At 50.9% G+C, this 19,622-nt stretch overlaps 3 protein-coding genes across 10 annotated transcripts; 1 reads left to right on the top strand and 2 right to left on the bottom strand.

Moving 5' to 3' along the window:
• Window positions 1–386: 386 nt before the first annotated feature.
• On the bottom strand, window positions 387–14,384 carry SLC39A1 (solute carrier family 39 member 1). 5 transcript variants are annotated; one of them, XM_029226824.1, is made up of 7 exons: window positions 14,255–14,384; window positions 11,985–12,088; window positions 5,505–5,605; window positions 4,662–4,756; window positions 3,465–3,683; window positions 3,175–3,305; window positions 387–2,036 (listed from the first exon to the last, which is right to left on the bottom strand). In XM_029226824.1, exons 5-7 carry the CDS (start codon window positions 3,649–3,651, stop codon window positions 1,380–1,382), a joined length of 975 nt encoding a protein of 324 aa, XP_029082657.1. In that variant the 5' UTR covers window positions 3,652–3,683; window positions 4,662–4,756; window positions 5,505–5,605; window positions 11,985–12,088; window positions 14,255–14,384; the 3' UTR covers window positions 387–1,379. The 5 variants fall into 5 exon arrangements, with proteins under 5 accessions (XP_029082657.1, XP_029082656.1, XP_029082658.1 ...); XM_029226823.1 differs by lacking the exons at window positions 11,985–12,088; window positions 14,255–14,384 and adding an exon at window positions 9,438–9,573; XM_029226825.1 differs by lacking the exons at window positions 4,662–4,756; window positions 5,505–5,605; window positions 11,985–12,088; window positions 14,255–14,384 and adding an exon at window positions 4,410–4,554.
• On the top strand, window positions 8,758–13,928 carry CREB3L4 (cAMP responsive element binding protein 3 like 4). Of its 4 annotated transcripts, XM_029226821.1 has the most exons (10): window positions 8,758–8,986; window positions 9,413–9,590; window positions 9,831–10,077; window positions 10,222–10,343; window positions 12,322–12,414; window positions 12,548–12,654; window positions 12,770–12,838; window positions 12,947–13,031; window positions 13,218–13,314; window positions 13,444–13,928. In XM_029226821.1, the coding sequence occupies exons 2-10, from the start codon at window positions 9,417–9,419 to the stop codon at window positions 13,635–13,637; spliced, it is 1,188 nt and encodes a 395-aa protein (XP_029082654.1). In that variant the 5' UTR covers window positions 8,758–8,986; window positions 9,413–9,416; the 3' UTR covers window positions 13,638–13,928. The 4 variants fall into 4 exon arrangements, with proteins under 4 accessions (XP_029082654.1, XP_029082653.1, XP_029082651.1 ...); XM_029226820.1 differs by having other exon boundaries at window positions 9,413–9,524; window positions 9,831–10,343; window positions 13,444–13,710; XM_029226818.1 differs by having other exon boundaries at window positions 9,831–10,343; window positions 13,444–13,710.
• JTB (jumping translocation breakpoint) lies at window positions 13,835–16,464 on the bottom strand. Its single transcript, XM_029226828.1, has 5 exons — window positions 15,943–16,464; window positions 15,745–15,782; window positions 15,458–15,540; window positions 14,933–15,012; window positions 13,835–14,384 (listed from the first exon to the last, which is right to left on the bottom strand). Exons 1-5 carry the CDS (start codon window positions 16,023–16,025, stop codon window positions 14,228–14,230), a joined length of 441 nt encoding a protein of 146 aa, XP_029082661.1. The 5' UTR covers window positions 16,026–16,464; the 3' UTR covers window positions 13,835–14,227.
• Between the last annotated feature and the right edge of the window lie 3,158 nt (window positions 16,465–19,622).

The raw sequence follows: 19,622 nt of genomic DNA, 5'->3' as shown, positions 1-19,622 counted from the left end.
CCATTACCCAGCTGCCCTGTTGACTCCGGGAACTGGGGACTTTGCTCCTCCCTCTCGGCTCCTCCCTGCGCGGGGCAAACTGGGAAGAGTAGTTCTGCATTGGTCCCGAGCCTACAAACGCGAAGGGGCGAGGGATTACAGAGAGGAAAGGAAAAGGGAGGAAAGGGAAGGGGTGGAGACAGGGAAGGGGTGGAGACAGGGAAGGAAGCAGGAAGAGCCAAGAGGAGAAATTTGGTCATCTCCAGGGAAGGGAACTAGAGGGGCCTGAATGTAAACAGTGAGATCAGAGATATTCAAACAGCCCTAAACATCTGGGAGTCAGGCCCTCTCAGACTTGCCATGTGCCCACCCCTTTCCCAAGACAAATGAATCAGATACCGTACAGATGTGTAGAAACTTGTTTTATTTGGGTAACATGTCCCAAAACAGGTCAGTTAGTAAAATAGATTCTAGAATATATGGCCCTATGCACAGCCCTCCCGCCCCAAAAAATAACCCTGGGGGCGAGCCTTCCCCTTCCCCCTTGGGATCCTCTGGTATAAAAAAGTTTTGGCATCTCAGTGTTTATCATCTAGGCACAGGGCACCATGTCCATTTTCAGTATTCCTAGGGTACAGCAGTAGTGGGGGACGGTAGCTCTGCCAACCTGCCCCCCACCCCACCTCAGCAAACATTTCTGTCCCACCCCACAATCTGGGACCAAAACAAAGAGCAAGCAGACCCCTTCCACTGAGGTGCTGGGCAGGGCTCAGTGCCATCACTTGTGCTTTGAGAAAGTGGGAGGGGATTTATTTGGCACTTTAAAAATACAGGAGTGACCAGGGCTGGAGAAGCCAGAGAAGGTACCAAAACTGGCAGGAAGATGCCATTTGGCACTAGTCCCCTGGGAGAAGGGAAGAGGAAGATAGATATGAAAGTAGGAGCTAAGAAAAGTTGGAGGGGTCCACTCCAAGTGACAGAGGGCTGAAATGGGCTAGAACCAACAGGACTGCTGACTCTGGGCCTATGCCCTCTCTATACCTCTATCCCACAGCAGCTGGGTACCCACCTCCGGCCTCCCAACTATCAGCTTGTCCCTATATGTAGTGTCTGATCCCTGATACCAGCACTCAGTGTCTTCCCCAATACTAATGTCCCTTGATCATGTCTCTAGTGACTTGACCATCTTTTGTCCCTTGGGCCTGGGGGCCAGGCTCTTGTCTGCCCACTTCCCTCTCATTGGCCAAATAGTGCCAAAGGCTCCATCCTTACCTCCCAGAGAACTCTTTGGTCCTCAGTACCTCCCTTCCCCACTCCTTCCTATTCCCCACACACTGGGAGAGGGGGAGGAAGGTCAAGGGCACGTGATACCCAACCTCCCGTGCGTATCTTGGAGCCCCCTAGACTTGGATAAAGAGCAGGCCAGTGAGCAGGGCAAAGCCTCCTAGGAGCAGAATGACCTTGAGGATTCTCTGCTCAGAAGTGGCCAGCTCCTGGGGCAGGATTTCCAGGAAGGTGATATAGAGAAAGGTGCCAGCCGCCATGCCCTCCAGCACAGACTGAGCCAGCTGGTGCAGTGGCCCTGCTGACTCTGCCAGAGCTGCACCCAGTCCAATGCCCAGGGGTGTCATGCATGAGAAGAGGATCCCACAGCCAGCCACCACCTGTGCTCGCAGGTGGCTCTGCAGCAGCCGCAGGGATAAGCTGACTGCCAGGATACCCTTGTGGAGCAGCAAAGCCAGGCACAACTCCATGGCCCGAGCCCGGTCTCGCTGCAGCCCCACTGCCAGTCCCTCAAACACTGAATGCAGGGCCAGGGAGAAGACCAGTACACAGGCACGCAGGGCTGAGGGGGCTGCCGGGGCTCCACCTGCCTGTGGGACCTCTGGTCTGTCATTCCAGTGCTGCAGCCCACCATTCGCTGTTCCCAGCAAAGCCCTCATCTCCTCTCGAGGTGGTGGCCCCGACTGTTCCTTGTAAGCCATTGTGATCTGCTCCATCACCAGGACCAGGAAGAAGCCCATGGCCAGGATGAACTCTTGTAGAGGGAACTGGAGCTGTGGGCAAAGGGGACAGCGTGGACTTCAGGAGACAGGCCAAGAATGGGGAGGAAGAGTCAGATGCAGAGTTTAGTGGAGTCCCAGTTACACAGACCTGGGTTCCCACACACAGAGCCACTCTCAGTTACACAAAAATATAGTCACTTGGTGCCATAGACACCGTACAGATTATGGTGTCACTCCCAGTGTTACATGTAGATCATGGTTTCTCAACTTTAGTACTATTAACATTTTGGATTGGATAATTCTTTGATGTAGAGGGCTGTCCTGTGCACTGTAGGATGTTTAGCAGCATCCCTAGCCTATACCCATTAGATGCCAGTTAGCAAGCCCTCCTTCCCTGAGTTGGGACAACCAAAAAGTCTCCAGACATTATCGAATGTTTTCTAGGGAGGTGGGGGGTGAGGGTGGGAGGATGACAGGGGTGGGCAAAACCACCCCCAGCTGAAAGTCACTGAGGTAGATGGACACAAAGTGTCACATGTAGGCCACACATTGGCCCACTTTCCCAAATGCTCACACACAGAGCCACATACTGTCATGGGGACAATCAGGCTTACACACAGTCACACAGAGACACAAGTCACTCAGTCACAGACAAACAGTTACATTCAGTGTTACTTCCTCACTTCCTCCAACTGTCTCAGTTTTTCCAATAAGACTGTCCTATGCCTTGGACTTAATCTTCCCCACATCCTACTTCCTTGAGTTATATAGCCTTTTGGTCAGCAACACCGGGTCCCTGGAAATTGCCTCCTACCTGTCCCAGGCCTGTAGGGACCTCTATCTCCAACCCTTCAGGAAAGGGTGAAGGGTGAAGATGATTCTTGGAGGGCTATTAACTTCCTGGAGGCTGAAACTAGAGAAACCTTACAGATAGGTCACACACCTGGTAATAGGGTTCCTCACACTGTCACAAAGGGCACGTAGGGGTCACATAGGGACTGAGGAGGTGAGAACCTATAGAAAGAGTTATGCTCTATGACTAAAAATCACAGCTCATGGCGTCACAAGCCAAGAGCCTTCCATACAGTCGTGGAGTGACACATGGACAGATCCATACAAACCACCACTCCTAGAGGTATGTGATTGAACACCACATACACAGGGTCACATGCAGATGACCGGGGCTCACCGTCACATGAAGGGCCGCCAGGGCCTCATCTATGGCAGCCAGGTAGTCAGGCAGCAGGTCCAGGAGACATGTGGCCAGAAAGACACCACCGGCAAAGCAGCTTACCAGACTCAGGGCTTTTTGGCGGGAGGCTGGGCAGGAGTGGAGCATAGAAGGGAATGAGCAAATGAGCCCCATTACCCAACCTAAGCAATAGTCGCTCTTGCCGTCCCCTCTTAGGTCACCTTCCTTAGCCTCAGAGCCTTCCCTCCTCCAAGCGTCCATGGCAGCAGGGAAAAGGAGAGGCTTACCTGAGGCTTCAGGGTTGGCGCCGGGCCGGCGCAGCACGCAGATGGGCACTAGACTGCAGATGAGAGTGAGCACCAGCAACAGCACCAGGGCCCCCAACTTCACCTCCAGTCCCATGGGCACTGGGGGCGCCGAGGCTGCTGCCTCGGGGCGCCACACCAGGAGCTCTGGCTCTCCCCAGGGCCCCATGGTGGCTGTGGTAGCTCCAATGACTCTCAGACCTAGGAAGACAGGGTGAGTGGGGGAGTGGTCACAAGGGAAATATGGGGCCAAGGAAAGGGGAAGGCTGGTCAGCAGAACGCAGCTCCCTCACCCCAGCCACTCTGTGACCTTCCCTATCCCAGTGTGACTCATCCACTCCTGTACTGGGAATATCCCTCTTTCCCCTCAGACTTTATCCCTTTCAAGTGACTTTTTCAAGTGACTCATTCAGGGACCTAGCAAGGGGGAAACTGAGGCATGAGGACTGTGTGGATATCTCATTACCCTTTCACGCGGAGCTCCCAGAAAACTAGAGAGCTGGGGTCCTCTAAGCAAAGGAGAGGTCAAGCCTCATTTCCAGGAAGGAATGGATGAAGCGAAGAGGGTTCAGGGAGAGATGTCATGGGTAGCTTCGTGGACCACCTGAACAGGGAGAGCTGGGGTGCTCTCCCGCTCCCATTTCCCCAGCGCCATCCCCCCGAGAGCAGAGAGCGACCGTTTCAGGCCACAGGCTGGGATGTCGGGGCAAACGACCAAAGAGGGGCCCTAGGCGTCTGGGGTCCCGGGACGTGCTGACCCAACAACTGAGGGCGGTGTCTGGAAGTCCGGGCTCCGGGAGGCGGGGTCTGAGGCCGCCAGCGTGCCGGGAAGCTGAAGAAGAACGTGAGAGCCTGGACTCCGGCTCGTAGGCCCCGAGAAGCCCGGGCGGCCGACCCAGATCCCGCTCTCTGGGATCCCGCACTCACCTCTCGAGGGTCTCACTACAAGGCACCCGCTCTGTTCCGGCCTCCAGTCGGGAATTCCCGCCCCCTCCCCATCGTTTACCCGTCCCCCCGCAGCCGCGGCGTACCGACCCCCCCAGTGGCCAATGACAGTGCCCAGAGGGCGGGGCCAGACTGGGAGTGACGTGAGCTAGGAGCAATCAGAGACCAGCAGCCAGAGCCCGGCTGAGCCGAAGACAACCGGGGCGGGGCAAGGGAAAGGAATTCGGAGAGCACCTAGGGGCTGAGGGGCTGAGGGCCTGGGACGCTGTGGTGGAGGTCTGACCGGCGAACGTGGCCGGTCAACGAAGGCTTCCGATCCTTTGAAGATTCTAAAAGAGGAATTTAGAAACCCCGCGGTCAAGGCTGGTGCGCCATACCCAACCCCCGCATTCCCAAGTCTTCCGCCTCCCACATCTCTGAGGATATCTGCCTGGTCCTGGGCCGAAGTCTTCTTATCTCTCTTAGAAGATTCTAAGATCCCCTTCTGGGCACCTGGGCACCAAAGGGAAAGCATTCCCTTCTTAGGACTGACTTTCTTGCTTGACTCCCTCGCCAGCACCCACAAGGAAGAAAAAGGACAAGGAAGAATTGGAAAAGGGGAATAGCAAAGTGAGAGTATTTCTTGAAAATCAACCCTTCTTGAACTACCAATGGCCGGAGCTGACTTCTCTGCAGCCTTCTGCCTGCAAGTGGGTAAAAAAGTGGTGGGACCCTTCTCAGAGGTTGCTGAAACCCCACTCAGTGAGGAGCTTCTCTTGGCACACTCCAGCTTATCACCCTTACCGTGCCTCGAGGCATCTGGCCAGGGTTCTCTCCAATCTCATCTGGAATTCTCCAACTGCTCTCCCTCCAGCCCTGTGGGCCTCCTTTCTGTTTTCTGTTCTTTGAATGAACCAAGGTATTTTCGACTCTGGACCTTCACTGCTTCCTTAGCCTGGATACTCTTGGCACATCCAGTGATAGCACATCACTGTGCTATCCGAATCCTCTTCTAGTTTCATGGGAGGGTAGGGTGCAAAGGAGGAAAATGAAGGGAGGTCAGTCTATTTTTTTTTTGCAAATGTGAAAAGGCCTCACCTAAAGAAGGGACATGGTGATGCCTCTGAGAAGGCTCTGGAAATGCAGGCCAGCAACTTCCTTAAGAAAAGGGAATATCAGGACTTCTTGGTGGAGGGGGTCTAGGAGAAAAGAATCATACAGGATTCTAAGATCAGGATGTAAGTGAAATGTGGTATTGGTGTCCTGTCACTTAATGAAAGTATCGTTGCTGTTCCAAGCTCTTCATTAAAAAATAAAAATTACTGGGACTTCCCTGGTGGTCCAGTGGGTAAGACTCCACATTCCCAATACAGGGGGCCCAGGTTCGATCCCTGGTCGGGGAACTAAGATCCCACATGCTGCGGGGCAACTAAGCCCACGTGCCACAACTACTGAGCCCACACGCTCTGGAGCCCACACACTGCAACTAGAGAAGCCCATGCGCCACAACAAAAGATCCCGCCTGCCACAACTAAGACCCGACACAGCCAAATTAAAAAAAAAAAAAAAAAAAAGTCCGGGGCTTCCCTGGTGGCGCAGTGGTTGAGAATCTGCCTGCCAATGCAGGGGACATGGGTTCGAGCCTGGTCTGGGAAGATCCCACATGCCGCGGAGCAACTAGGCCTGTGAGCCACAACTACTGAGCCTGTGCGTCTGGAGCTTGTACTCCACAACAAGAGAGGCCGCGACTGAAAGGCCCGCACACCACGATGAAGAGTGGCCCCCGCTCACTGCAACTAGAGAAAGCCCTCGCACAGAAACGAAGACCCAACACAGCCAAAATTAATTAATTAATTTTAAAGAAAAGTCTGTATATCGCAACTAAGTAGCCCACATGCCACAAGTATAAGCCCACATGACCCAGCAAAGATCCCATGTGCCGCAACTATGACCCAGCTCAGCCAAAATAAATAAATATTTTTAAAAAGATAAAAATTACTATTAGGGAAAACTCCAGATTATTCAAGGGAATAATATGCATGCACTGGTTTGTCTGTCACAAATTATGCTTTCAAGATTACTGTTAATTAGTAAATTAACAAGGAATCATGGACTGGGAGTCAGGACACTTGGGTTCTAGTCCCAGCTCTACCTTAATTTGATGTGTGATCTTAGGCAAGTCATTTTCCCTCTCAGGAGCTTGATAAATCAGGTGGAAGAGGGAAGTTAGACTAGCAGATGATGCCAGAGGTTCCATCCAGTTCTAACAGAGGCTGAGAGCAGTCAGCCCTCCCTATTCACAGATGCGGAACTGCTACCGCGAATACAGAGGGCTGCCTGTACTACATCATTTTACTTAAGGGACTTGAACATTTGAGGACTTTGGTGTCTGAGGGGGATCTTGGAACCTATCCCCCACGGATAAGCAGGGACGACTGTATATCTTCCACTTAATCATCTCTACACATGCAGCCTGCAGGAAGCCCTTTGAAAACTTTCTTCCTCTAGGAAAGATCTCAGCAAGGACAGCTCTGCTTTCCTTAGAGCTCTGCATGAATCTAGGAAGCCTGCTTTGTCTCCTCACTACTTGAGCAAGATGCGGGGAGATGAGCAGGAAAGCCAGAGTGGGAAAATTTGAGAAAGCCCCAGCAAGGTAGCTTCGTATAGTACAAAGAATATGGGCTCAGGCATCCAAATCTTGGTTCAGCTACTTACAAAGTGTGAATGAAAAATGTTGCCTGCCATATGAGTAAACAAAGGATGTTGCAGCCATCAAGCCACTACAGGCGCCTGGTAAGCCCAGAGAGAACTCAGGATGGATAGGAATGGGCTGCCCTGCTGCCAGGCCCTCAGCCACTGTAGCCACCTCCAAAGGTGTGCCCTGAGGGACTTGGGATGGGATAGAACAGGAAACTGGCCCTAGAGAGCTAAGGTGTAAATCAAAGGAATAATTTCAGTGAGCCCAAGCTCTTACATTTTCCCATACATAGAGTACTAACTTCATTAACTTGAGATATCTGGTTTTCTTTAATTAATAATAATCCTTTGATGTTCCTAATACCTGGTCTTTGTTGCAAAAACTCCTGTATATCCTGGTTCCTCCCTTACCTCTTTGGAGCAGTCCCTTAGAGCCATCTGAGAGGCTGCCTCCCAGGCTTTAAGTCCTCAGAAAGACTGCCAAATAAAACAAAATTTTCAACTTTTGGGTTGTGCAATGTTTTTCAGTCAACAAGAGTAATCTTGAGAAAGTTACTTAACTTCTTTCTGCCAGCTGTGAGTTGTTATGAGAATTATATGAGTAACATGAAAATACCTGACCATATATCAGTTACTCAGTAAATATTAGATCCTGTTCTTGTCTTCACCCTCAGCCCATCTAAATTTTCACGGGACGAATACCAGTTTGAACTCTGGATCAAACCATATTTTTGTGCTTTATTCACTCAGCTATCCTTTATCTGAAGTACTGATGGGGAGGCAGGCAGATGAAAAATCATACCTATATCAGTATTATCCTATATCCATTATTTTATTTAAAGTGAATTCCTGGGTCATCAGTCTCTGGACCAAGGCAAAATGCCCTGAGTTTTGGTGTTACTACATTCTAGTCATGTATCTGTCTTCTCATTGGTAAAGTTAGTAAAACATTACCTGCCCTGTCTACCTCAGCGCTGTTGTGTATTAAATGAGGAACAATGCTTACAAAAAAACATTTTGTAAACTATACAAATGCAGGACACATATTGCATATTGTCGTTGGTAATCATACGCAAAAAATAAGTCATTCCCTAAACCAAATCCGAATGATTTTTTAACCTCTTGCAGTTTTCTAGGCCCTTGTCCCTCCGTTAGTTAAGAGAGTCCTGTGAGTGTGCGTATATAAGTGCTGTTCTTTATCAGTGGCATAATGCATGGATTACGGATTTGGACAACCTGCGATTGCGCGACTTTCCCGGCCCGCTGAGTCAAAGTGCTGTCACATAACTTGGGTCAACAGGTTATTTACTCCCTAACACTTCGGAGTCACGTGGCAAGTGAAACCAAACCAAGCCTCAGCCCACATTCCGGAAGTTCCCCCGGCGCCCCCCCCCCCCACATACCCCACCCCTTGCCTACAGTAAGTCTTCTGGCTCTTACCCTCCCTCAGAACCAAACCCCCGCCAGACAAATAAGTGCTCCGGCTGCATTGGCCCCACTCCTTCTCTGACAGCCCGTTCCGACCAGTTACGGTGGAGCCTGCCTCGAGACGGTAATCCCATTGGCTCAATGCACTACCCCTCAAAACCTCTGGATGTCTTTAGCGTCCAATCAGACTCAAGTGTGGGAAGAGCGCCACGGGGTGGGGGAAGGGATGCCTCTGTCAGTCTTCGGCAATCCTATGGACCCTTCCCTCCTTTGTTTTCAACCCCGCCGTGGTTTCCCGCCTGTAAAACTGACGTCCAGAGGACAGGCACTCAAGCGTCCTGTGCTCCAGTCACAACCATCTCTATCCTTCCCTGAGGAGCCAGCAAACCCTCAGGAAGATTTGCTATCGCTAGGAGAAACTGAGGCAGAAAGGGCAGGCTGCTGTTTTAAGACCGGTTTGTGCACGCTCCTCCTCTTAGCCCCCTGCTCCAGCTACTGCGCCCCTATCGTGGCTTCTGGCTAGGTGCAACCCACTTACGTAGTGTAAGGCTGGGGGCGGGGTTTGGCTAGGCAGGTCCAGGATGCAAGATCCTGGAGGAAAGAAAAGGTGTAGTGTTTGGGGCCATCAACGGGCTAGGCTGGCTTGGCAGGGCTGGGCTCTTCGGAACAGGTAATACCCAGGGGGCTGCCTGTTGGTCTGAACCAGAGAGATAAGGCCGAAGGCGAGAGCTCCGGGAGACAGGTGAGGGGGCTGCACAGGTGAGGAAGGGGGATAATGGAAGAGGGAGAGGAGCCCAGAAACTGGGGGTGGGTGGGGGAGGGGGAGAGCCATCATTCTCCTTCTGCAACTGCCCCCCTTCCCCCCGCATGCCTCCCCGCAGAAGCATGGATTTCAGAACCCCTGACCTGCTGGAAATGTGGCTGGAGCCTCCAGAAGACGTCTTCTCAACAGGATCCTTCCTGGAGCTGGGACTCCATGGTCCACCTTCAGAGGTCCCAGTAACTAGGCTACAGGAACAGGGGCTGCAAGGCTGGGAGTCCAGTGGGGGCCATGGCTGTGTGAGTGTGATGAATGGGAGTGGGTGTGGGTTGAGACAACTCTGTGATAAGAAGTCCCAGAGGCTTCAGCTTCCACTTAGAAGTCTGAAGACAGAGCCCCTAAAATCGACATGAGCTGTAACTATCCTCATGTCCAAGGACAGAAGGGACTGAAACTGAAGCATGAAGGATCTGGTTTCGACGTTAGATAGGACTTCCAGAATTCTTCCTTACACACATATACACCGTCTTCTACTGTAGGGTCTTCAAGAGAGCGAGCCTGAAGATTTCCTGAAACTTTTCATTGATCCCAATGAAGTATACTGCTCAGAAGCATCTCCTGGCAGTGACAGTGGAATCTCTGAGGATCCTCGCCATCCAGACAGTCCCCCTGCCCCCAGGCCACCCAGTTCCCCTGCCCTCTATGAGGCTGTCTATGAGGCAGGGACCCTAGAGAGGATGCAGGGGGAAGCTGGGCCAGCTGTAGGGCTCATCTCCATCCAAATAGGTCAGTGTTCTTTGTGGGAAGCGGACAATGGCCCTTCAGGTCCAGCCCTAACCCTGGGGTTAAGGGAGTTTCCCCAACCTGTGCCACTACCCAGGGCCTGCGGCCATCCATCTCCTTTCTCCCAGCCACCTATGTTTCCCTCAGATCAGTCGAGCCCACCATTTATGGTGCCTGATGCCTGTGTGGTCAGTGAGCTGCCTCCCGATGCTCATGCCCACATCCTGCCCAGAGCAGGCACTGTAAACTCAGTGCCTCCTGCAGCCCTGGTGAGTCCTGGGGGTCAGCTGGGTTCAGTACTCCCTGATACACAGAACTGGGGAGAAGGGGATGAGGGAGGGGAAAACTGATGCTGAACACTGTCTTTGCCCTAATTTTTGTGGCATCAGGCCTGAATGCCAGGGAGATGTGGGCAACTTTAAGAGCAGGAAAAGACAACAGAGACAGAATCCCTTGGGGGTAAGGGGGTGATGCCTCAGTTAAGGAGAGGGTGGGCTGACGGAATCCAGGGATAGGGTTTGGAGAAAGCCCAGACCCATGAGCATTGTCTGCTCAGCTAGGGCCATCGTCTCGGCTTTGGGTCAGGATGTGGAAATGTGACAGGCCACCTGGGAATCCAACTGGTTACTGGGCACAGAATGTAGAAGCAACTGCAACTACGTTTTTTACTGGAACAATGGTTCACCAGGCACCCACTGCCCATGGTTACAGTGTAGGGGAGTAACACATCACATACCTTCCCAAGGCTAGCTGGGCTGGTTCCTGCAGCGGGGATGAGGAGGGGGTCTTGCCCAGGTCACTGTTCCTCCCTTTATCCTGAAAAGAACTCCTTGTGTGCAAAAGGCAGGGAATAGGTTCTAGCCTCCCTGAAAATCTGTGGTTGAAGCTGAGACCAGAAGCCAAGCCAAGCATCTTAGAATCTTGGGCTGAGGAATCTTAAAAAGTCTGAGGCATCTAAATTTGAGTGTGCATCAGAAACACTGGGGAGTTTGTACTGGACCACCAGGGAAGTCCCAGTTTGGTTTGGTTTGGTTTTTGGTTTTGTCCCTGGTGGCGCAGTGGTTGAGAGTCCGCCTGCCGATGCAGGGGACACGGGTTCGTGCCCCAGTCCGGGAAGATCCCACATGCCGCAGAGCGGCTGGGCCCGTGAGCCGTGGCCGCTGAGCCTGCGCGTCCGGAGCCTGTGCTCTGCAACGGGAGAGGCCACAACAGTGAGAGGCCCGCGTACCGAAAAAAAAAAAAAATAATAAAATAAAACCCTCTAGGGGAATTCCCTGGCAGTCCAGTGGTCAGGACTCTGCGCTTCCACTGCAGGGGGCACGGGTTCCATCCCTGGTCAGGAACGAAGATCCCGCAAATCGCACGGCACGGCCAAAAATACATACATACATACATACATACATACATAAATACCTCTAGACCTCATTTTTAGAGATTTTGATTAGGTGGATTGGGAGGGACACCCCTCTAACGATTCACCAAATAGTCACAGAGGCAAGAAGGGAACATCAGAATAAGGCAGAGATAGAAGTGGTTTAGCTAAAAGCCAAAGACCATCAACAGGCAAAAGCAAATTCCTCTTGAGTCACAAAGTGAAGCATAAATCTTTCAAAAAGAAGTATTAGTTAGAAAAGCAAGTTACTCAGTTGATGGGCTCACATTAACCAGACACCTGTCTATGTTCCCCACATACTTTGTTATGAGAAGTTGTTCAGTCTGGTTGCCTTTGGGGAATTCTTTGAGAGGGGACAGAACTTCAGTCTGAAAGGTAGGGCTCAGCCCCTAGGGGAGGATGGGCCATCGCCCCAGGGATCTCCTTGTGGTTGGCAGGTCATGGTAACACTGTGCCAAGCTGAAGTTAATGGCTGACAATGAATCATTTGCCTGCTGTAAGGTCAAGCAAACCCTACCTTAGTGAGTTACTCCACATCCTCTTCCAATACCCACAAGGTCTGCGCAAATGTGGACCAGAATAGGCCCTTCCCAACTTGCTGTGATTGCCAAGGTCTTAAGTCTGTGGGCAAAAATATGACAAAACCACCTTTCTCCCTTGTCAGCCTCAGGAAGTCCCTGTGGTTTAATTAAGTCTGTCTGCATGAAGGTCCCTGCCCCTCATCTCATTTTACGGTTTGTTATTCCTCAGTGCAAATAGGAAACTCTCTCCAGGAGGCATGCAAGGGGAACAGCATGAGTACTGAAAATGGGATGACCCTCTCTCCATTCTCATCTTCTCTCGTCCCCCACCAGCTGCCCTGTCAAACCTTGTTCCTGACAGAAGAGGAGAAGCGTCTGCTGGGACAGGAAGGGGTGTCCCTACCCTCTCACCTGCCCCTCACCAAGGTAACACGCTTCCCCAAAGGGTATCGTAACCCAGCGGCTCTACCATGGCCTCTGAGGAGCCAGGATAGCAGGGGAAGAGTTGAGGAGTTGGGGGAGGTTAAGGGCCCAGGACTGACACACCCTGGGCCCCCAGGCAGAGGAGAGGGTCCTCAAGAAGGTCAGGAGGAAAATCCGTAACAAGCAGTCAGCTCAGGACAGTCGGCGGCGGAAGAAGGAGTACATCGATGGACTAGAGAGCAGGTGTGTTTGGACTCACATTTCTGGATTCACGACTGGGCCCCCTTCCTCACCAAGGCAGGCAAGGTCAGGGACTCAATGATTACAGAGCCTTATCCTACCTTTCCACCCTTCCTAGGGTGGCTGCCTGTTCTGCACAGAACCAGGAACTACAGAAAAAAGTCCAGGAGCTGGAGAGGCACCACACGTGAGTGAAAACGTAGTGCATGTGTTGGGGTAAGGGTGCGGCACACAGGGACACCGTGCTTGGGCCCTGGCTCCCAGGAGACCTAACTCTTCCTCCCTCGTCTCCCAGCTCCCTGGTGACTCAGCTCCGCCAGCTGCAGATGCTCATTGTTCACACCTCCAACAAAGCCGCCCAGACTAGCACTTGTGCTCTGGTACCATTAATCTATTTCCCATCTCCCCTGCCGCCTCCTCCACCTTCTGCCAGGTCGCCATCCTGCTGCCCCCACTCCACAGCCAGACCCATCTTCCCATCCCTGATGACCCCAACTGCCCCCTAGTCACTCTGCCCCCTTCCCTTATTGTCCCCACAGCCCAAATGTCCTCTTGCTTCTTCCCAGATCCTTCTTTTCTCCTTGGCTCTCATCATCCTGCCCAGTTTCAGCCCCTTTCAGGGCTTACCAGAAGCTGGGCCTGAGGATTACCAGCCTCATGGAGGTGAGAGGCAAGGGCAGGAAAGGACTCTGTTTTCCGGAGTAGTCAAGAAGTGGGAGGGAGGTCCTGTTCTGTTTAGGATCCCCAACCAAGGGAGCACTATTCTACTGCCCTTTTTCCTTCACCCCACAGTGATTTCCAGAAACATCCTGACTCACAAGGACATGACAGAAAATCTGGAGAATCCAGCGGTGGAGTCCAGATTGGAGGGGCCACCTGGGGCCAAGGGTGTAAATGGCTCAACAAGGACACTGCTTGAGAAGACAGGAGGGAGGGCAGGCCCCAGCAGGCACATCAGAACTGTGCTGCATGCAGATGAGATGTGAGCTGTAACACTTCCTGGCCCACTTCCCAATCACAATAAGGAATCCAGGGCTCCGCTGGCTGTGGTTCTGCTTCCTCCTGGGGTTCCCACTCAGGGCTGTTTGGCCTCAGGGGTCTGAAACACATCAGGATGCCCTAGATGTCTGTACCCCATGGCTCAGTCTGCCTATGTCAAGGGGCACCTCAAATACTTTTGTCATGTATCTGTGATTTTATTTCTTCTTTGGGGATAGGGTTGAGGGGAAACTGACATTTTGGCTGAGAAATAAATTTTTTTTTTTGCTAAAATTGTATCCTGACAGTTTTAAGTAATAGTAGAAGAGGGAGGAAGATAGGTACCTGGTAAACTGGGGCCTAAAGTTGCCACCCCCTTTCCCTCTCTACCCCCATGACTTCCTGCCCCAAACCAAATTACACTAGGGAAGGAAACCATTTTACTCTTTTTATTCTGCTCATTAATGATTTAGACGAGGAAGATGGGAGAAAGGGGGTGCCACCACAAGGTTCCAGAGAACCAGGGGCACGAGTCAGTTCATTCCCCTTTCTGTCTGAGGTAGGGTCTCTAAGACCCAGATGAAAGGGGAGGAGGTAGCTATATGGACTCAATTTGCTTCCGGACCTTTTCCAGCGCCTTTCTGTCCAGTTGTCGCTGACGAACAATGACAAGGCAGGCAAAGACCAAGGCCACACCTATGACAGTCCCTTCGAATTTCCAGAATAAGTGTTGTTCCATCAGAGCTGAGCGGCAGCTGAGGGCAAGAAGAAACAGTTATCCCCAGGGAAGACCAGACTGCCTCTCCCTCTATCTCCCTCCTGTTTCATCCTCACCAAGATTTATCTGAGGAGAAAAGAGGAAACCAGCGTCAGCCTTCTAAAGTGTTGACAGTACAGGGACTTCCCTGATGGTCCAGTGGTTAAGACTCCGCGCTTCCACTACAGGGGGCACAGGTTCGATCCCTGGTCGGGGAACTAAGATCCAGCATGCCGCATGGTGCGGCCAAAAATAAAAATAAAGGGTTTACAGTACATTAGCCCCATTCAAATATTTAATTTATTTTCTGGTGAGATAAGCAGAGCTGGTATTAACCAGTTTTAATGATGAGAAAATATGGCCAATAATATAGTGCTGAGGAGTAGAGCTGGGACTTCGGTTCAAGTAATTTGCCTCCAAATCCCCTCCCCTTTCCAATACGCCATGCTACCTCCATACAAAGAGGAAGAGGCAGGACTATCTACCTAAAGTCACAGAAGCAAAGGAGGTGATCTAGGAGGATTCAAGAAGAGAAAGAGCACTTGCCTTTTGAACTCGCTCCTCTTAGTTGAGCTGCATGTGATTTTCTCCACATACCCTGTGGAACCACACTCGGGGGTGGTTTTCTGCCAGGAGGAAAGGACCAAAGCACTTGTTAGGAAGGGGCAGCAGGAGAAACAGGAAGGCTGCCATTCAGAATGGGCAGGTGTCCAAGTGCTACGGCTCAGAGCTGGTAGGCAACAGAGAACTAATGAAGAGTTCTCACGGGGGTGATGAGGTGGTGGTTACAGGATGAGAACTAAGAACACTTCAGGGTCAATAGTCTACGAGAGGCAAGGGCAGGTTCCAGAACCTACTAGATTAAAAATGAACAGAACACGGTTATTAGCTGAACGTTGCCATTAACTTGGAAAGAAAAGGGCACATTTTCAGGGGCAAGACCAATTTAGATTTGGACTCACACTGAGACTGCAAGGAAAAAAGACGAAAAGACAATGCAAAGGCATACTTAGATAGACAGTCCCTGTCTGATTCGATGTAAGAAGAAGGGGAGAGAAAACAGATACTCACAGCCTGGAAATTAGAACATGGAGCACACTCTTCCGCCACCACAAACTCTTCCACCAGCCAGCACGGCAAATTTGAAGTGCTCACTAGAGAGGGAGAGAAATGCAAGCCCCAGACCTCGTTGAGAAAATATTTCTCCCCTAAGTTCTGCCCATCAACTTCCCAGCACAGCTGAATGCCCTCGCTCCACGTGGTGCCGCCCTTTTCCACCTGATCTCTAGGTATATGGGAGGAGGTCAAAACAAAACAGAACAACTATAGGGGCGTCGGGTTCCCAGACCATCACCCACCTGACAGCTTCTCCTCCCGCACGGGAGCTTCTGCTTGGCTGATGCGGGTGAGGGGGGGAAATGGGCAAAAGTCAGAAGCCGGAAAACAGGGAACCTCCCCCCCACCCCACCCCCACCTCCACGGTCCAGGGACACAGGGGGCGGGGACGATCCGATCCTCCCGTCCCCTCCTTTTCCCTGCCCTCAGCCCCTCCTTACCAGAGCCTTAAAGTGAAAGCGCAGAGCAACCAGCAGAGGTGGCGGCCCTGGGGGAGGCCACGCCTCCCCGCGCCCGCTGGCATGGAGTGCTCAGTGTCCCACCTGTCGGGACAGAGGGACCTGCCTGACTGGCCTCCTGCCTCGGTCGGAACGCAGAGACCGCGCTTACACTGCCGTCCTCGGGGAGGTTCCAAGTCAGGGCTGCGAAATGCTGGGGTTGCCTATCAGATCAAAGGCTCTGTCAGTACGCCCCCATGGTCACGGCGAGAAAAGGCAATACGCATTTGTCGGGTCCATGAGCTTCCTTCTTCGGACTGGTATGGTCCTCACGGAAGGCCGAGGGGGCGTAGAGCCTAGCACCTCCTCCCCTCCGCTTCCGCTCCCGGCGCGGCCATCTTGCGCGCGGAGGATCCTGGGTGTGGGCAGGTTTTCCAGAGCTAGGCCAGTCATCGGAAGAAGAGGCCCTTGGCTTGCCTGATGGGCCTCGTAGTCTTCCGCTCGCTGCTCCCTGGGAATTGGATCTCCCTGCTTGTGTGCAGCGAGATGCGACCCATTGGCTCGGCGCACCGTTGCATTATGGTCCTGGTAGTCTTCTGCCGGAACCAAGAAGATGGTGGCTGTCAGGCTTGTGGTCCTTCTCGATGCTCCATGGGCTTTCGCCTTTTTGCCCTTCTGGGCTACGTGAACAGCGAGACATAAAAAGGAACTATACGTCGCCCTCTCAGGACTTTCCTCCCTGTTTAAAATCCGAGGACTCACCATTAAGCGTCAGGCTTTCCGATACCCCGCCCCCTTCCCGCCTCGAACGATGGTCTAGGGGAGAAGCTGGGTTGGCGGTCCAGGGATGGAGGTGAAACTGCACTTCCTCCTCCCTCCAGGGGCAGGAATACCAGAGACTCTCTGTGAATGAAGCCTTCCCCTGTCTCCGGGCTCCCACTCAGCTCTACTCAGATGTCACCTTCTCGCATGTTAATTGCTAAGTTACTCCCCAGAACCGGTCCTTTGAATAACCTCCTTAAATGTTCTCAGCTCTCCCTTGCTCCTACCTAATGCAATCAGAAGAGCGTGAGATTTGAAATCCCAAGAAGCGTTGAGTTTAGGTTCATAGGTTCAGGTGCTTATTAGCTACGTGACTTTAGGACGGTATCTGGCAGTCAATGTTCTGTGGAAAATGGAAATGCTAATGTGCATTTTCTAGGTTTTTTTTTTTGCGAGATGCAAATGAAATGTGTATGAAAATCCTTTATTCTCTTCTAATTATATTGCCTTACATTTCTATTGTACTTTTTGAATTCAACGTTTAACTCATTTTGATCCTTTTCAGTAATCCTGAGGAATCAGAGTTGATATTATCCCTATTTTATGAATAAGCTCAGAGTGTGTCACTTGTCCAAGGGCACACAGCTAGTAGGAGAGCTGCAACCTAAGCCTAGACTTTCAACCCCCAGGCCACAGATTTGTGCCTTTTTTCCCTCCCCATGGAGCCAAACCCTGACATATATCCAGAACTGCAGCGACTTGACCCACATTCTGGGTTCATGCTTTACTGTCTGGTAATGTATTAGTCACTATCCTAATTCTGCCAGAAATTTCCTCCTAGTTTTACATACATGTATGTCTGCAGCCTCTCAGACAACTGGACTATGAGTTTAGTTTTCGTAGTTGCTCAGTAGATAGATAGGAGGTATTTAAAATAAACTTCATATAAATCTAGGCACTATTAATAATCTGTATCCCACTTCTTAAGATCAAAGTACTTATCCCCATGCTTTCTTCTTCTTTTTTTTTTTTTTAATTTTTTCCCATGCTTTCTTCTTAACTCTGCTCCACACTCTTCTCCCTCAGGAAGTCTTTCTAGCCTAAAGATCACAGCTACTCCCCTCCCCCCACAGCCCTAAGAGCTAGCGCACTTTTGGAGATCAACAGTATATCTGGTGCTACATCCCATAAATTCTCTCTTCCCAGCAGACTAAAATCTGGCTGCTCAAGAGCAAGAACGAACAGACTGGAAAGATCACTGGGCGGGAGTTGAAAAAACAACCACCACCTGGTGAGGGCTGAGCTTTAAGTTTGCTTGTAACTATTTGTTCCTTTAAGTTATTATTTGCCTGTATATGTCAATAGTTGTATGTTACAGAAAGTAGGATATGGGTTTTTTTCCCAGTATTTTTTAGCCATAATAAAAGTTTTGGCTGAAATACTGTATTCTGTTACTCCTTACCCAATCCCACTGTGCCTCATGACAAGCTGGAAGATTTTGTAAGATCTCACTTCCAGTAGCCATACCAAGCAACTGAATAGGGTCTCCGTGCTGAAACTGGATTTTAAAATATCTGCTCTGGAGTATGACAAAGATGTTGGTCAGTCTTCTTCCTGGGATTCACAAAATGCAAGTCTTTCCTCATCTCCTGAGCAAATTAAACTAGCTGAGCAGTTGACTACAGAGCTCACACATAAGCCACAGATAAGGATCATCACCCCATCGAAGCTTGGATACATAATACATTTATCAAATTATTTTCCACATTTTTCAAATTATTTTCTGAGTCCTTTTCCTGGCACTGTCAGACTTTTTTCTGAGTGTTGTCTTTTACCAACAGAAACAGCAGCACACAAAAAGGCTTTGCTGATAGCTCCAGGGTTGTGCCATCCACTTCCACACTGCAGGCTTGGGGATTTCTTAAATGCCTTGAACATCATATCCATGAATAAAACTTCTAATGGTACTTTGTCTAAACCAAATCTGATTTTCATTATCCTGATAAAAGATCAAGTCTGTGAGATAATTTTGCTGTTTAAAAATACTGTGTAGGGGCTTCCCTGGTGGCACAGTGGTTGGGAGTCTGCCTGCCGATGTGGGGGATGCGGGTTCGTGCCCCGGTCTGGGAAGATCCCACATGCCGTGGAGCGGCTGGGCCCGTGAGCCATGGCTGCTGGGCCTGCACGTCCGGAGCCTGTGCTCCGCAGCGGGAGAGGCCAGAACAGTGAGAGGCCCGCGTACCGCAAAAAAAAAAAAAAAAAAAAACCTGTAAGAGTGAAAGTGGTCTACGTATACTTAAGGGAACTCAAGTCTAAGGTTTTGGGGGTTTTTTTGGCCGCGGCATGCAGGATGTTAGTTCCCTGACCGGGGATCAAACCTGTGCCCCCTGCATTGGGAGTGGTCCCAATGGGAGTGGGAGTCTTAACCACTGTACCACCAGGGAAGTCCCAAGTCTAAGTTTCTTTTTTGTGGTTCTTTTGCATGCCAATAGTTTTGCTTCTTTGTTATTCAGTAGTTATGGGCAGTTTTTGTTAAATTTTACTAGTCCCTTTTCTGGTAAGTACCGCCCAGAGGTTATATTAACTTGACCATTGTGCTTGGCACATAGTAGATGCTCAATAAATATTTATGACTAAATGAACCTCTTCTGTGTCTCATTTTCCTCACCTATAAAAGCAGATAATAATGCTTACTAGTTACTTAATGGGATTCCTGGCAGAATCAAAGATGCTAGCAGAAATCACTGAATAAAAAATACTGGTTCTGCTATTTCCCTGAGGCTAGGGTTGTCACTCCTCTGGGGAGGCCCAAGAAAGAGTCCTGCTCTTTTAGAATCTCCTGGACAAGACTCTGCATGCAAGGATCCTCTAAATCCCATGCTGGAAAGAGGATGTCCAGACCTTCAGTTTCAAAGAAACTC

The sequence above is a fragment of the Monodon monoceros genome, unplaced genomic scaffold, assembly GCF_005190385.1.
Source record: "Monodon monoceros isolate NGI ecotype Baffin Bay Population unplaced genomic scaffold, NGI_Narwhal_1 Super_Scaffold_18, whole genome shotgun sequence".
NCBI classification, from domain to species: Eukaryota; Metazoa; Chordata; class Mammalia; order Artiodactyla; family Monodontidae; genus Monodon; species Monodon monoceros.
This window is presented reverse-complemented; position numbering and strand designations above follow the sequence as displayed.

Bases quoted from the DNA above. Each gene is read 5' to 3' on its own strand.
- SLC39A1 (XM_029226824.1), bottom strand. From the start codon at position 3,651: ATGGGGCCCTGGGGAGAGCCAGAGCTCCTGGTGTGGCGCCCCGAGGCA. The intron at 3,306-3,464 runs GTAAGCCTCTCC...ACTCCTGCCCAG, and splicing joins CGCCAACCCTGAAGCCTCAG to CCTCCCGCCAAAAAGCCCTG. The intron at 2,037-3,174 runs GTGAGCCCCGGT...CTTTGCCCACAG, and splicing joins TGGCGGCCCTTCATGTGACG to CTCCAGTTCCCTCTACAAGA.
- CREB3L4 (XM_029226818.1), top strand. From the start codon at position 9,417: ATGGATTTCAGAACCCCTGACCTGCTGGAAATGTGGCTGGAGCCTCCA. The intron at 9,591-9,830 runs GTGAGTGTGATG...CTTCTACTGTAG, and splicing joins CCAGTGGGGGCCATGGCTGT to GGTCTTCAAGAGAGCGAGCC. The intron at 10,344-12,321 runs GTGAGTCCTGGG...GTCCCCCACCAG, and splicing joins CAGTGCCTCCTGCAGCCCTG to CTGCCCTGTCAAACCTTGTT.
- JTB (XM_029226828.1), bottom strand. From the start codon at position 16,025: ATGCCAGCGGGCGCGGGGAGGCGTGGCCTCCCCCAGGGCCGCCACCTC. The intron at 15,783-15,942 runs GTAAGGAGGGGC...CACCCGCATCAG, and splicing joins GCTTTCACTTTAAGGCTCTG to CCAAGCAGAAGCTCCCGTGC. The intron at 14,385-14,932 runs GCAAGTGCTCTT...TCTTGCCCTCAG, and splicing joins AAGAGGAGCGAGTTCAAAAG to CTGCCGCTCAGCTCTGATGG.